The 13,336-nt window shown below is 47.8% G+C and overlaps 1 protein-coding gene across 1 annotated transcript; it reads left to right on the forward strand.

Annotated features, from left to right (window-relative positions):
- Nucleotides 1–4,998: 4,998 nt before the first annotated feature.
- CDKN3 (cyclin dependent kinase inhibitor 3) lies at nucleotides 4,999–13,023 on the forward strand (the record flags this gene model as incomplete). The annotated part of the gene is made up of 7 exons (XM_082318839.1): nucleotides 4,999–5,246; nucleotides 6,468–6,523; nucleotides 8,123–8,167; nucleotides 9,209–9,431; nucleotides 10,353–10,384; nucleotides 11,735–11,838; nucleotides 12,937–13,023. 7 exons carry the CDS (start codon nucleotides 4,999–5,001, stop codon nucleotides 13,021–13,023), a joined length of 795 nt encoding a protein of 264 aa, XP_082174965.1.
- Nucleotides 13,024–13,336: the final 313 nt, after the last annotated feature.

Below are 13,336 nucleotides of genomic sequence, written 5' to 3' on the forward strand. Positions count from 1 at the left end.
CTGGTGATATCACCAGTGGAGTGCTCCCAAAGACATTACAGTTCATCTCTTGGAACACTACATATATTAATTAGTCTTACTAAAACACAACTTCCAGAAACTGAGATACGAAATGAGAGGTGACTAACAAGTCTTTGGCATTACATATGTTTGTTTGAAACAATCAGTTTGCAATGATCTCAAAATTATTTTGATGGTTTGGACATTTCAGATCTCATTTTGGCTCCTTGGAGGAAAAGAACATGGGCCGTTTGTTAAAGGTTTATCTTTGAACAAGATGCATGCAAAGACTATATACCATCAAGCTCCTTCACTCCTTGTTTCACACCAGTCCCTGGCTGTCTCCACTGCACACACACTGGGAGTGAACCTCCCAGGCTTTTACCTGAAGTAAATCAATTATTTACTTTTGTATTTTATATATACTTGTCCGGGAAACCTGAGTGGAGAACAGCAGGTACAAGATACTACAGATATGAACCACTCCACTCTTCCCAGGGACGAGGGCTCTTCCCCTGACCCAAGGACACCAAAACCAGGTTAGGCTTGACTGTATTTGTCTGGCAACTGGAATTTTAACACTTTACCAGTATGACAAGCTATGAACTCAGGGTATAAAGATCTTCACTTTGTCTTTGGTTTGGTGCACACAGACATGAGAGCCTGGTATAACCAGAGTAACATTTGAAAGCCAGCTGGCGCTCAGGAGCTTGACTGTTTGCTAAGAAATGAGAAATAAAAATGACCTGAAAGCCAGATAGGTTTGAATCAGATTGCTTTCACAGGAGTCACAACTGGGTCCATGAGAAAATTCTTAGCTAACCCACCAGGCCTGTTTGGATTTTCATACACCATTTTCTCACATTACAGATTTTGAACACAGATTTTGCTGCCAGACCACAAACCCATTCTACATACATGTATTTAAAACCTGGGACATCAGGCTCCTTGGAAAATCGTGCTGCTTGACCCACCTCACTAAATTATTTTGAATATCTCTGGGAGTGTGTTTATTACTGCAATAGAGGCATAAGTGTCTTATGTCATGTAACATCAGCATTATCATCTCTCTCAAAGCAAAAAGCTAACCAAAAAAACGTAACGCCAAGCAGCTACCACGTAAGCACAAACTTACCACTCAAATTCTTATTGATTGTTGTTGTCAAGGTTTTTGTTTCCTCAAAACTTGAGGAATATTATGAACGAATACGGCAATAATTACCTGCATTAGGATACGAAACCCTGGGATAATGCAATTCATGTAGACTAAAGAAAGACTTAAACTTATTTTCAGAAACAGTTAGTATGACTCTTACCTCTGGACATGATGCAAAGATATTACAATACCTGGCAGAAAAGACTGATAAATGAATGAGGGAAAACGTAACCACTAAGATACCAGCCTTTCCCAACAGCTACCATTCTTTGGTATTCCCTGTGCTTGCAAAGAAAAACTATTCTTTATTTAGAGTACCATAACGTTCCCCACTGCTTATTAAGCTTTTGTTTAACACAGAGAAGATAACGTCCCTACCTGAAAGTGAACAAAGCTAAGTGGGCCTAGAGGGTATCTGCAATAGGGAAGAGGGTTTACCCACACAGAGCCAAGCACAGGGCAGGAAGACGAGACAAGAAGGATAAAATTCAAGCAAAGCAATCAAGGTAACGTGTTTGTTAGAGTAAAAAATGCCCATTAAGTATTTCCCAACTACAGTTACATCCAGGTTTTACAGCATCACAGATTATGTAGGTTGAAAGGAACGCCAAAGGTCTCTAGTGCAGCCTCCTGCTCAAGGCGGGCCCAGGTAGGACTGGCCGCTCAGGGCCCCGTGCAGCCGAGCCTGGAGTATCCCCAAGGATGGGGATCCCACAGCCTCTCCGCTCCCCTGCTCCAATGCTTGAGCACGCTCGCAGTAAGCAATTCTTTTCTTGTATGGAGTACTGACTTCCCATTTCCAACTGTTGTCCGTTGTCTCTTCTCTTTCTGCTACGCACCTCTAAGAGGAGCCTGGCTCCATCTTTTCTACACCCTCCCATTAGGTATTTGTGGACAGCAGATCCTGGCCCAACCGCTTATCTAAAAGCCCCATTAAAATGCTGCTTAAATCATACCTTCTTCATCACCCTCTTTCACCAATGAAATAAATCTTCCAAACTGTGTATTTCAGCCCATGCCCGTGACTCTTCACTTTGCACAGGCCTCCAATCTATAAACCAACAAAAACTTCCAGAAGGTAAAGCCCTGATGTTGATGCATTCCTTTTTATATGCCAAAAGGACACTTTCTTGCAGACCGACTCCTGTTAGTCTTTCCTATAAAATACATCTCAAACAAGCTGATCCAGATGCTTTAGCACGTTACAATTTGATGTGCTAGGCAACAGCTCAATTTAAGAAACAAACAGACAACCCTAACAGGTAGTCGGCTAGTAAACATAATATTTGTCATTTAATGCTGCAAGATGCCTAGGGTAACAAGGAATCTCACAGGACCTCCTCAGGTGTGGGGTTTTTTCCCCCCAAACTTTTTCCTACATTTACTTCAGATTGCACACTTATGTACTGTACCTGTTCATTTCTGCCACAACAGACCCCAAACGCTTGCCTCGCATTTTGTGGACTCCTTGGCATTACCAGCTGTTATTACCATTTGAGATTCCATGCAACACCATACTGATTTCTACCATGTGAAGGCACGCAAACTCCAGAGAATTCCTTTGATCTTTTCAAAGGACAACCAGGAGCATTATCATCGTTGCTATTTTTTTGTATTGATCCGTCTCATGTCACTGCTTCCATAAAGATATAATCCTCAGAGTCAAAGTCTGCAACACCTATCACATGAATAGGCAAGATCAATCATGGGGGAAAAAAATGCGGCAAATTTCACATCTATATCAAACAGTACAAGTGTTGCACATAACCTCTAAGGGGACCAGAGCTAAAAAGACACTGAACAGAAACAAACCACCTACCTGTTCCTTCACGCAGTGGCTGTAGGAGTTAAAACGATGTTTGCAGCTACAGTGGCTGGCTGTCCTCATGTTGCCTCAATTCTTACAACGTATTTCTTCCCATTTCTCATCTTAGTCAGCAACATACACATTGTTTTAATTCTCTATTATGCTCAGTAATCTAATTTTTGTACATTTGCTATCATATTCTGGGTTTTAATAAACCGGTCTTCTCCTTGATCCTCTCATCATCTGTTTCTTCATTCCCTGAACCTACCCTAAATCCTGTGATGCCAAGCAATTTGCTCCTACAATCCTTCTCAGGCAGGTTTCTTGAAAACCTCCAGCTGTGGAACTAATGTTACTAATGTAGAACTAAAATCTCCACACCTGGAGATCTTGCACTGGCCCTACTGGGAATCCCACCAAACTCAAACCACTTAAGGAATTTGTACACAACCATACTTTTGACTTCAAACACCACATTTGAAAGTCTCCGTGACCAAACATTATGCTCTAGATCGATGCCAAAGATCCCTGTTCAGGTCTGGCTCCTTCACAACATAGTTCTACACATCTCGAAGCACAGATTGTAGAAATGCCTTGATATAATTTTTAAAAACAAAATTCCTCACTATCAATTTATGCATTTTTCCCTATTAATTAATGACCAGAATTATTGGCACGATAAACCAGAAATGCTGCAAAAAAAGTCCTACTAAAATGCCCTAACCATGGGCAACAGCCTAGCTCTTAAAAATCAGGCAGCCAGAATCTTTTTTTTTTTTTTCCTCTGGAGCCATCTTTCGTGTTAGTTAGGCTAAGATAAAAAACTCCATGCGATATCCCCAAAACCTGTTTGCACAGAACATTAGAAAAGAGGGCCATGGCAAGAGCAGGATGCAGACACATCTAATTGCTTTAAGCCAGAATTTTCCGTGAGATCCCACAAGAGCGTCCACTACAGCCACCTTCGGCTTTCCGCCCGCACGGAGTTGTGAGTCAGCGACCTACGCAGCAGAGCTAAGGGCACATCTGCGAGGTCTGAACAGTCCCAAGAGCTAGAGGAACTACTGCTGCCAGAATATTTGACATTAAGTTCATGGTTTAAAAGAGCAAGCATTGCTCACTTTCTGCTTTTAGAAAGCCCTATTTTCTCTGCACCCAGAAATGACCACCCAAAACCTCTGCAGGGCACCTGGGAGCCCCCTGAAAACTCCCCTGCACCCACCAAGGCCACAGCCACACACAGAAACCACGCTAATAACAAAAAGGGCCACCAAACTGCACTCCAACCCACTAAAATCAAGCACACCCCTGCTCTCACATGTGCTGTGCGTGCAGGCTCACATCTGCCTCCATGCCTTAGTCACAGCCTGTGTGGATGTAGGTTCTGGATCCCACCGGCCCGCTTCTCAGGAAGGGCCCAGCCCTTCCCGTCAACTTTTCCCTCCCACCCCATCTGCACTAAGCACACCACAGCAGATATAAAACCACCAGAGACAAATGAAAATAAAAGGCTGGAGCTGCAGTAGTCTCCACGCTTCCTGGGGGCTTTCCAGCACCACATTTATCTCAGGAACAGCACCGCAGATGAAAAGGACTGGGGCAACTCGGAAACAACTCACTGGCGGACAGCAAAAGCCTACATCCAGCCCTTTTTCAGTCAGAAACGCGAAGCCGGCTTTAAAAGGGAATTGAGGGGCGGGGGAGGCGCCCGCGCAGCCGCCCGGCCCCGACAGGGCCCTCACAGCGCCCCGCCCTCAGCGGCCCCTGCGGCTCGAGACACTGCCCCTTCCCGCCACACCGCCTCAGCCAATCAGCGCAAAGATCCGCCGCCGCCGGCTTCGTTTTCTGCTCTAAAGCCCGCCTCTCCTTCGCTACTCACCAATCAGAATGCTCCTCTCGAGAAGCCGCAGGATGCTTTCCACGCATCCGGCGAGCGGCAGCTTCCCATTGGAAGAAGGGAGGGAAGGGCTCAGCCAATGAGGTGGCCGCAGTGGGCGGGGACAGTTCAAACCGGCGGCGGCCGGGGAGCAGCGCCATGGTGAAGCCGGTGAGGGCCGGGGTCGGGGTCGGGATCCGGATCCCCGGGGTCGGGGTCGGATCCGGGGTCGGGGTCCCCGGCATCGCCTCAGCGCCGGCTCAGCCGAGGGCGCAGGGCGGGCTCCGGCCCCCGGGTGAGTTCCTCGCTCTTCTCCCGCCGCAGCCCTGCGCGATGCAAGCGGGCGACTTTGACTCCTCTGACGAAGAGGCCGCTGAGGAGGACCCGAGGCCGCTCCCCATCTCCTGGTGAGACGCGCCCGGGGCGGGAGCGGGTGTCCTTTCCCTCAGAAACTACACAGCCCCGTGCAACGCTACAGGCGTTGGGAGTAGCGGCTGGGAGCTGCCCGGAGGGAAAAGGCCCTGGGGGTGTTGGCTGACAGCTGCCTGACCATGAGCCAGCAGTGTGCCCAGGTGGCCAAGAGGGCCAATGGCACCCTGGCCTGTATCAGGAACGGTGTGGCCAGCAGGAGCAGGGAGGTGATGGTGCCCCTGCGCTGGGCACTGGTGAGGCCGCCCCTCGAATGCTGTGCTCAGCGCTGGGCCCCGCACCCCAAGGCGGCCATGGAGGGGCTGGAGCGTGGCCAGAGCAGGGCAGCGAGGCTGGGGCAGGGGCTGGAGCACAAGGCTGGGGAGGGGCGGCTGGGGGAGCTGGGGGGGCTCAGCCTGGAGAAGAGGAGGCTGAGGGGAGCCCTCCTCGCTCTCTGCAACGGCCTGAAAGGAGGCTGGAGCCGGGGGGGTCGGTCTCTGCTCCCCAGGAACAAGGGATGGGACGAGAGGGAACGGCCTCAAGCTGCGCCAGGGCAGGGTTGGGTTGCGTATTGGGAAAAACTTCTTCCCCAAAGGGCTGTCAGGCCCTGGCCCAGGCTGCCCAGGGAAGTGATGGAGTCCCCATCCCTGGAGGGATTTAAAAGCCAGGGAGATGTGGTGCTCAGGGCCATGGTTTAGTGGTGGGCTTGGCAGTGCTGGGTTAATGGTTGGACTTGAGGATCTTTTCCAAGGTCTTTTCCAACCTAAACGATTCTGTGATTCTAAACCCATGCCGGGCTCCAGTGACCTGCCAGAGTGAGGACTGAGGTTGTGGTTGACCTGATGGTGCCTCTGAAATGGGATTAAGTTGGTGCTGGCAAACTGTCAGTGGATGTGGGGCCAGGTCTGCTTTTGGAAGCATTTGCTGGTCACTGTCAGTGATGCTAGCCCGAGTGCCTTGGTAGATTTTGTCTGACAAATCCCCTGGGATCCTCTTGGACAGGGGTATGTGATGAAGTACACTACCAACCATGTGATTCCCTTGTCCGATGTTGTAGAAATAACACTGGAATGCTTCCATTTTGTTCTTAAAATTAAATTACAGGCAGGTAACTCTTCTCATGGTCCCACGGAAAAGGAATGTCTTGTAGTGAGCTATCTCTACTCAAATAATCAAAATGTTCTGATTTTTTTTTAATATTATTTGTTATTTTCTGATAGGTTGCCTTTGTCTCCTGTCTACTCTTCTGAGTTCCTGGGATTATGTTCCCTTCCAGGTAAGAAGCATTCGCTGAAATTTGCAGGCAGGTTTGAAGCTGAAGAGAGGTAATATCTTGTACCCCAAAATTCTGTGCTCCATTTACTTGGTGGGGTAACTTATTTTGTACTCTACCACTGGAATAATTGTTTCAGAAATACCAAGATTAATTGAGAGAATATCTTAATGCAAGATCGTCTGGCTGAGTGGTAAGAGAAGAGTGGTCTTCCACGGTCATTTAAAATAGTTGGCTTTTTAGCCTGACTCGCTATTTGTAACAAGCAACAACATAAGTGAAACAAGACTGCTTTGACAAAGAATTCCTTTATAAGATATACTGGGCTCAAATTACACTCACTCGCTGTGCTGACAGTTCTGTACTGCTCTCCTTTAGCGTCTGGGTCGCACTACCATGGCCATGATAGAAAAATAAACATATAAGCTTCCACTGTATTTTGAACTACCAAAACTGCAGCCACGGTGAATCCCCTGTGGTCACAAAAGAGACAGAACTGCTAGTGGTGACAATGTGAACTTTCCCTACTTCATTTAAAGCAGTACTCGACTTCCATTAGCCAACTCTGGGAAATCCAAGCTTGGGATTAATACCACACTAAAGAATTAGAAAACAAGTGTTGAGTAATATTTGAATTTAAGGTACCTTGAAGGGGGTGATGGCCAGTGCTGATGAAAATCCCTCTAACACTTGAACACCAGTTAGCAGACATGCCAAAACCCAGCTGCGTTATGTTTTTTAGCTACCTGAGCTGTTCCTGTAATAGCTGTTTAGTCTTCGGATGCTAACATCCAGTTGTAGCCCTGCCGATACAGCTCTTGGTCTGCAGGATTCCGCTGTCCTGCTTTCAAAAGGTGTTTGAAGACACGCACAATCAGGGCAGGCATAACGCTTGTGTGCTTATGGGGCTGTGAGTGCAGGAGGGGAGACAGAGGGAGGACACAGGGCAAATGTTTTGAGCAATTACATCTCACAAACCAAACAAGAGCTGTGAATATCGCAGTGCAGTATTCTGTAGGCGTTGCAAAAATGCCTTGGTATCACGATCTGAGGAAAAAATGGAAGTGGCAATACGCTGTAGATTGAATAGTGAGGAGGATTTTTAATGTGATTTGTGCTGAGTATTACAGAACAGGGAACTTACTTTCCTACCAGTCAACCAGACGACTCTTAAGTGATCTCTATCCAGCCCTTTTATTTGTTGGTGAGTTTTGGTTTGTGTGGTTTCTTGTGGTTTTGTTTTTTTAAGCTGTACCCTGATTTATAATATCTGAAACTTTTCATCTGGAAAATGCATAGCAGCTTAAAAACTTGAGCAGCGGGTTTTTTTTTTATCCTATTATGTTCTTTTTATCCTATTATGTTTTTTTTTATCTTATTATGTTACAGTATTAAGCAGATAATAATGTTTAAACTGTCTTCTGTGCTAGTGATCTATTTGCAAAAAGAAGAAAGAACTGTGTTTTAGTTGGGGTGTGGCTTTGCTGTTTGCCTTGGTTTTGGCGGGAGGTCGTCTGTGCCCTAGTCTTCAGCTGTAGCTGAAGAACATTCCATAAATGTCACTTACCCGGAGTGGTAATTGTCATTCATCATTTGTTTTAGGTTGCAGGTTTAAGGATGTTAGAAGAAATCTTCAGAAAGATATAGGTGAGTCTTCTGGCCAGTGTATAAGTGCCTCTCGCTTCCACGTAACGGGCAAGAACAACGTGCAGGTAAACCGAAAGCATAAATGAGTAAGGGGCTGGAGGTTTACCTTGTCTTAGTCTGCTGGAGTTGCTGTTTATCTAATTTGGGCGTAAGGATCCAGACACCAGGTATCTGACTTTTATCATGGCGTGACTTTGAGAGGTGGTGGTGTTTTATTCGTACTTCTGTAACGGCTGCTACAGTTGTCTGTCTAACACGGCGTGATGTTAGAATGCAGGGCCGTTCTTTACAAAGTCTCGCTGGGGTATGTACGTCTGACGGCGATGTCTGTCTGAGTTTTGCTAACACTGTGCTCGGAGATGCAGCCAATATCTTGGCACAGTCACCGTTATGAGTACTAGATATCACTTCCAGGCGTGCGGTGCCACTTTCTCTGTCACTTCTTTACCAAATACTGAATAAGCGGTCAGGCTATTTCCAGGCTGGAGCTGTACAGGCATCTGCGTATCTTTCACAGTAACTATGAGCTCTGCTAAGCCCCATGCAGGAGAAGGCGTCTTCAAAACAGCTAGGACCAAGAAGAATCACAAACTTGTGATCTCCTTTTCCCAGAGAAAAGTGAGATTGGGATAGAAAAGATGAAATCCTGTAAAGATTTGTGCCCAATATTCATTTGTAAACTCTAGTAGAGCAGAGACTAACAGCAAAACCCCACAGTGTCTGGACACAGTCACAGCTGGGGAAGGGACAGAGTCACGCTGAAGCCGGCAGCAGCTACGGACCGTTCTGAGTGCTGACGTGCTTTCTAGCGAGGCGTGTCTCAAGACTCACTCTGAACTGAGAAAATTCCTCTCCTGGGTTACCTGAAGGCAAGTGTGGGAGAGACTCAGCAGAAGTAAATGCTGCTCAAAGCAAAATTGCTAACTCCTATTGTCTTAACGTCAAAGATTAAACAAGAGAATCAGTACCAAGTAGCTTATCTGTTTATCCTCCAGCTTGATAAGCTTTTGTTTATTTGCAAGTGTCTTAATCTGTTGGCAGAAGAACTAAAGACCTATGGGACCCAGGATATATTTGTGCTTTGTACCAGAGGAGAGCTCTTAAAATACCGAGTACCAAACCTTATAGACACCTACCAACAGCATGGGATCTGTGTGCACCACTATCCTGTTCCTGACGGGGATGCTCCGGACATTGCCAACTGCTGCAAAATTCTGGAAGAGCTCCGAAGCTGCCTGGAAAGTAACCGGAAAACAATCATACAGTAGGTTCTGGTTGCCTCCCTGTCACCCCACATTCCTGTAAAAGATACCAGCTTCTCTCTAGATGCATGACCAGCTGAACACAATCCTGTCAAATGACAATTGCATTCTTTAGCGTTAGTTCAAGCTGTGAAAAGCTGCTCGTTTCTCCTCACGCACCCTTTTGGAGGTAACTTGTCCTTTGTAAGAGTTGAATCTCCCATTTCCCCTTGCTCTGTCCAGCAAGCGCTTCAAAGCGTGTGCTGAATGGCACCGCATGACTCCTTGCTGCTAGCCTAGTTGGGTATCGGGTATGCAATGCGAGTTGTAAGCTAAAGCAGCTGTTGCCAGAGGATAACACACCCCAGGGCTGTTTATCAGGGACTCAGTGGGTTCCAGCAGGGCAAAATTCACTCTTAAATTGCATGAAACTGGTTTAAAGTAATTTCTTTAGACACTTGGAGCTGAGCTGAGGGTAGAGGGGGAGAGCTGTCCAAGTTCCGTGTTCCCTGAATGATCCTGCTGACAGCTCCCTGCACAAGCATCCACAGAGTCCTTGGGCTTCCTGCTGATGCAGAACCCTGCTGCGATCGTTAGCTCACAACTGTCTTCAAAGCCTTAATCTGGAGTAGGATTTAAAGAAAATTGAGGTTGTCCCTCTTCATGCTGTTTTCTGTCCTCCTGTGCCTTTGGGACTGTTACCGTGAATGAAGGGGAACTTTAAAATTGCAGTTTCTCTAGAAAGACACTGCTCAGGGAAGGTCTGAAGGACAAATGGGAGGTAGCCCTGTAGGTATTCCTATAGAAATTCTAACTTTCTTGTACCACTGCTACTCTTGATTATATTAAGGCAAGAACTGTGTCCGTACATTTACGTATCGGGGGGCTCGGGGTGTTGCAGCGTACTACAGCTTGTTACAACCAAACGCTTTCTTCTCTTTCAGCTGTTACGGTGGCCTTGGACGCTCGTGTCTCGGTAAGCAGTTGTCTTCCCCCTCCCAGTGCCTGACTAACCCGCCTCACAAACCCATTCTCGTGAGACAACACTGTCTAAAGGAGCCAAATTCTGCTTGAAGCTTAACTGTGGTTACAACGCAAACCGCCGCCACAGGTAGCGGGCTGGTTCATGCTTTTGAGCCCGTTTCTTGGGAAAGGTACTAACATTAGCTGCCTGTATAGAACCTGTTTGTGGGGAGGGCCACGAGTATGCCATGGGATGGCTCTGAGAAGGCGGGTGAGGGGATGGAGGGTCAGGCAGGGTCAGTCTTTCCGTGAGGCTGATAGAAAGCGCTCTCTTACTTTCTCACTCTTTCTCTGTTTTCACTGCAAATTTTAGTCTCCTCTGACTGATGGGAGCGCACTTTCCCCTCTTCCCTGCACATCTCTGCAAGAAAAGGAGATGAACCTATTCCTCTGCATCTTTTTTCAGCCCGATGTTCCCCCTAAAGCTTGCAGGGGCGTTAGTTATTGCGTGTGCCCCAGAAGGAAGGGGTGGTGACACTGGCAAGAAAGCAGATGCGGTCAGAAGACACAAAGGGGAATTAACTGGGTGTAGTGGGACTTGTTCTTGGAAAGACTTTAGAATTTACCTCCCAAAAGCTGCTAGAAAGGCGGGGGGGGGGAAGGTAGGAGGGTTTTTGCCTGTTTCCAAAGCCTGCAGGCTTGGGCAGGAGCAGCAGCAGATGGGGCCAGGGCCAACAAATAATATTCAGCAAAAGATCCAACAGATCCGTGACCCCGATATGATGAGGCTGAGTTTTGCTAGAATGGTTTTCATGGCACAAACCTATTCATAGACTCATAGAAACATTAAGGTTGGAAAAGACCCTTAAGATCATCAAATCCAACCGTTAACCCAGCACTGCCAAGCCCACCACTAAACCATGGCCCTCAGCACCACATCTCCCCGGCTTTTAAATCCCCCCAGGGATGGGGACTCAGCCCCTGCCCTGGGCAGCCTGGGCCAGGGCCTGACAGCCCTTTGGGGGAAGAAGTTTTTCCCAATACCCAACCCAAACCTGCCCTGGCGCAGCTTGAGGCCGTTCCCTCTCGTCCCAGCGCTTGTTCCTGGGGAGCAGAGACCGACCCCCCCGGCTCCAGCCTCCTTTCAGGCCGTTGCAGAGAGCGATGAGGGCTCCCCTCAGCCTCCTCTTCTCCAGGCTGAGCCCCCCCAGCTCCCTCAGCTGCTCCTCATAAGAAAGACTTGTGCTGTACACCCTTCACCAACGTCGTCGGTGCAACGAAGCAAAACTCCTGTGCAAAAGCAGTACCGCGTACAGCCAGAGCTGCTCGGTGGCATACGTGCACGTGTACCTTTCCGTTACAGTCGCTGCGTGTCTCCTGCTTCAGCTCTCGGATGCGCTGGCACCTCAGCAAGCGATAGACAGCCTCAGGAACTTGAGAGGATCTGGGGCCATACAGACCATCAAGGTAACGAGGCTACAACCTGTAACGCAGGTGGCGAAACAAGAGCGGGGAGCTCACGGAGTCCTCCGCTTCACGAAGGGATCCCTCTGGCTTTCTGAGATGCTCTGCAGCTGGAGCCCCCGCTGCTCTCTTGGGTTTGAGCTGCTCCTGGCTTTCTGCTCTCAGGCTGATCCTGTCTTGTTCCGCCTCTGCTGAATTCAACAGCTGTTCGCCCTGCCTGCTCTTCACCATCATTAGGAACTCATTGCTTTCTCCTCCTTATCCCTGCTCATCGCTGACTGAACTACTGTCCCTTTTTCTGTTGCTCACGTTCTCCTCACAACTCGGACATCTGCTTGATTTTTCTGCCTTGGTTTTGCGCCATCTTCCTAACCCAGCTAGCCATGCTCATCTTCGGTAGCTCTCACACCGATACATCGGCAGTCTTAATTTAAGAAGCATCCCTAGCACTAGTGTTAAAACCTACATGGAGGGAGGCCTAAGTTGCTGAACGTAATGGGTTTTTCTTCTTTTGGTGGGATTTTAGCTACTCCGTGTACATATTTCTGTTGATACAAGTCCTAGATGTTATGCTCTTAAAACAGTTCTATGTACAGGAAAGAGGAGCAGACATTTAAAAGGTTTACAAGACAGTAGTTTCCGAGGAGAGAGTTGCCTGAAGACTGTCTCTTTGTTAGCTCTAAGCCTCTCTGGAAGGCAAATCTTGTTTAAACTACGTGTTGAAAATCGGTTTTCCGCAACCCACGGGGGCAGGTGGGCAGCAGCCGCATCCCTGGTTGAGGAGGGGGAAAAGATAGGAACAAATGTTCCCATGAGAAGCCCTCACCGCCGCTGGGGGTGGGTGATCTGTCCCTAAGCCTCTGCTGACCAACCGTTATATCTCATTTTGAATGAGGAAGCACAGGATCCAAGCCAAGCTCTGGGTTATCTGTGTCTGACGGGGAAAAATCCCGGAGGATTTGGAGTAAGCACAAGAACAAATAAATACACGGCCTAGAGGGTGCAGTTTTCATCCTGGGGTATCACACAGCTTTTTAAGATGGGTAGTGCCTCTTCTGAAAGCATAGAGCACTCATTACAAATCCGGTTGTGCTTTTTCAGCAATACAATTACCTCCACGACTTTCGAGAGAACCTAGCTGCACACCTGGCAACACAGGATACAATATTACGATCGGTGTCGCGATAACGAATGCCGGCGGGGTGTACCTTTGTGTCTACGTGGCGGCGGCAGACACCTGGACAAGACACCTCACTCCTGAGCTTCACGTTTTTTCATCGCTACTGCCTGGGTGACGCAGCTGCTCGCTCCCAAATCCGCGTGTAAAACGTTGGGGCGGGGGAAGGAAATCCTGCAGGACATCCAGCATCTTCCTCTATTTGGCAGTCTTTAATGCTGCCTTAAAAATAGGTGGAAGTGGATTTATGTTCATTTCTGTTCTGCCGGTGGCCTGCATGCCTAACGAGCTTGTTTTCAATACAATAATGACCCTTACACAATG

Source organism: Platalea leucorodia, assembly GCF_965183815.1.
Source record: "Platalea leucorodia genome assembly, chromosome: 7".
Classification (NCBI taxonomy): Eukaryota; Metazoa; Chordata; class Aves; order Pelecaniformes; family Threskiornithidae; genus Platalea; species Platalea leucorodia.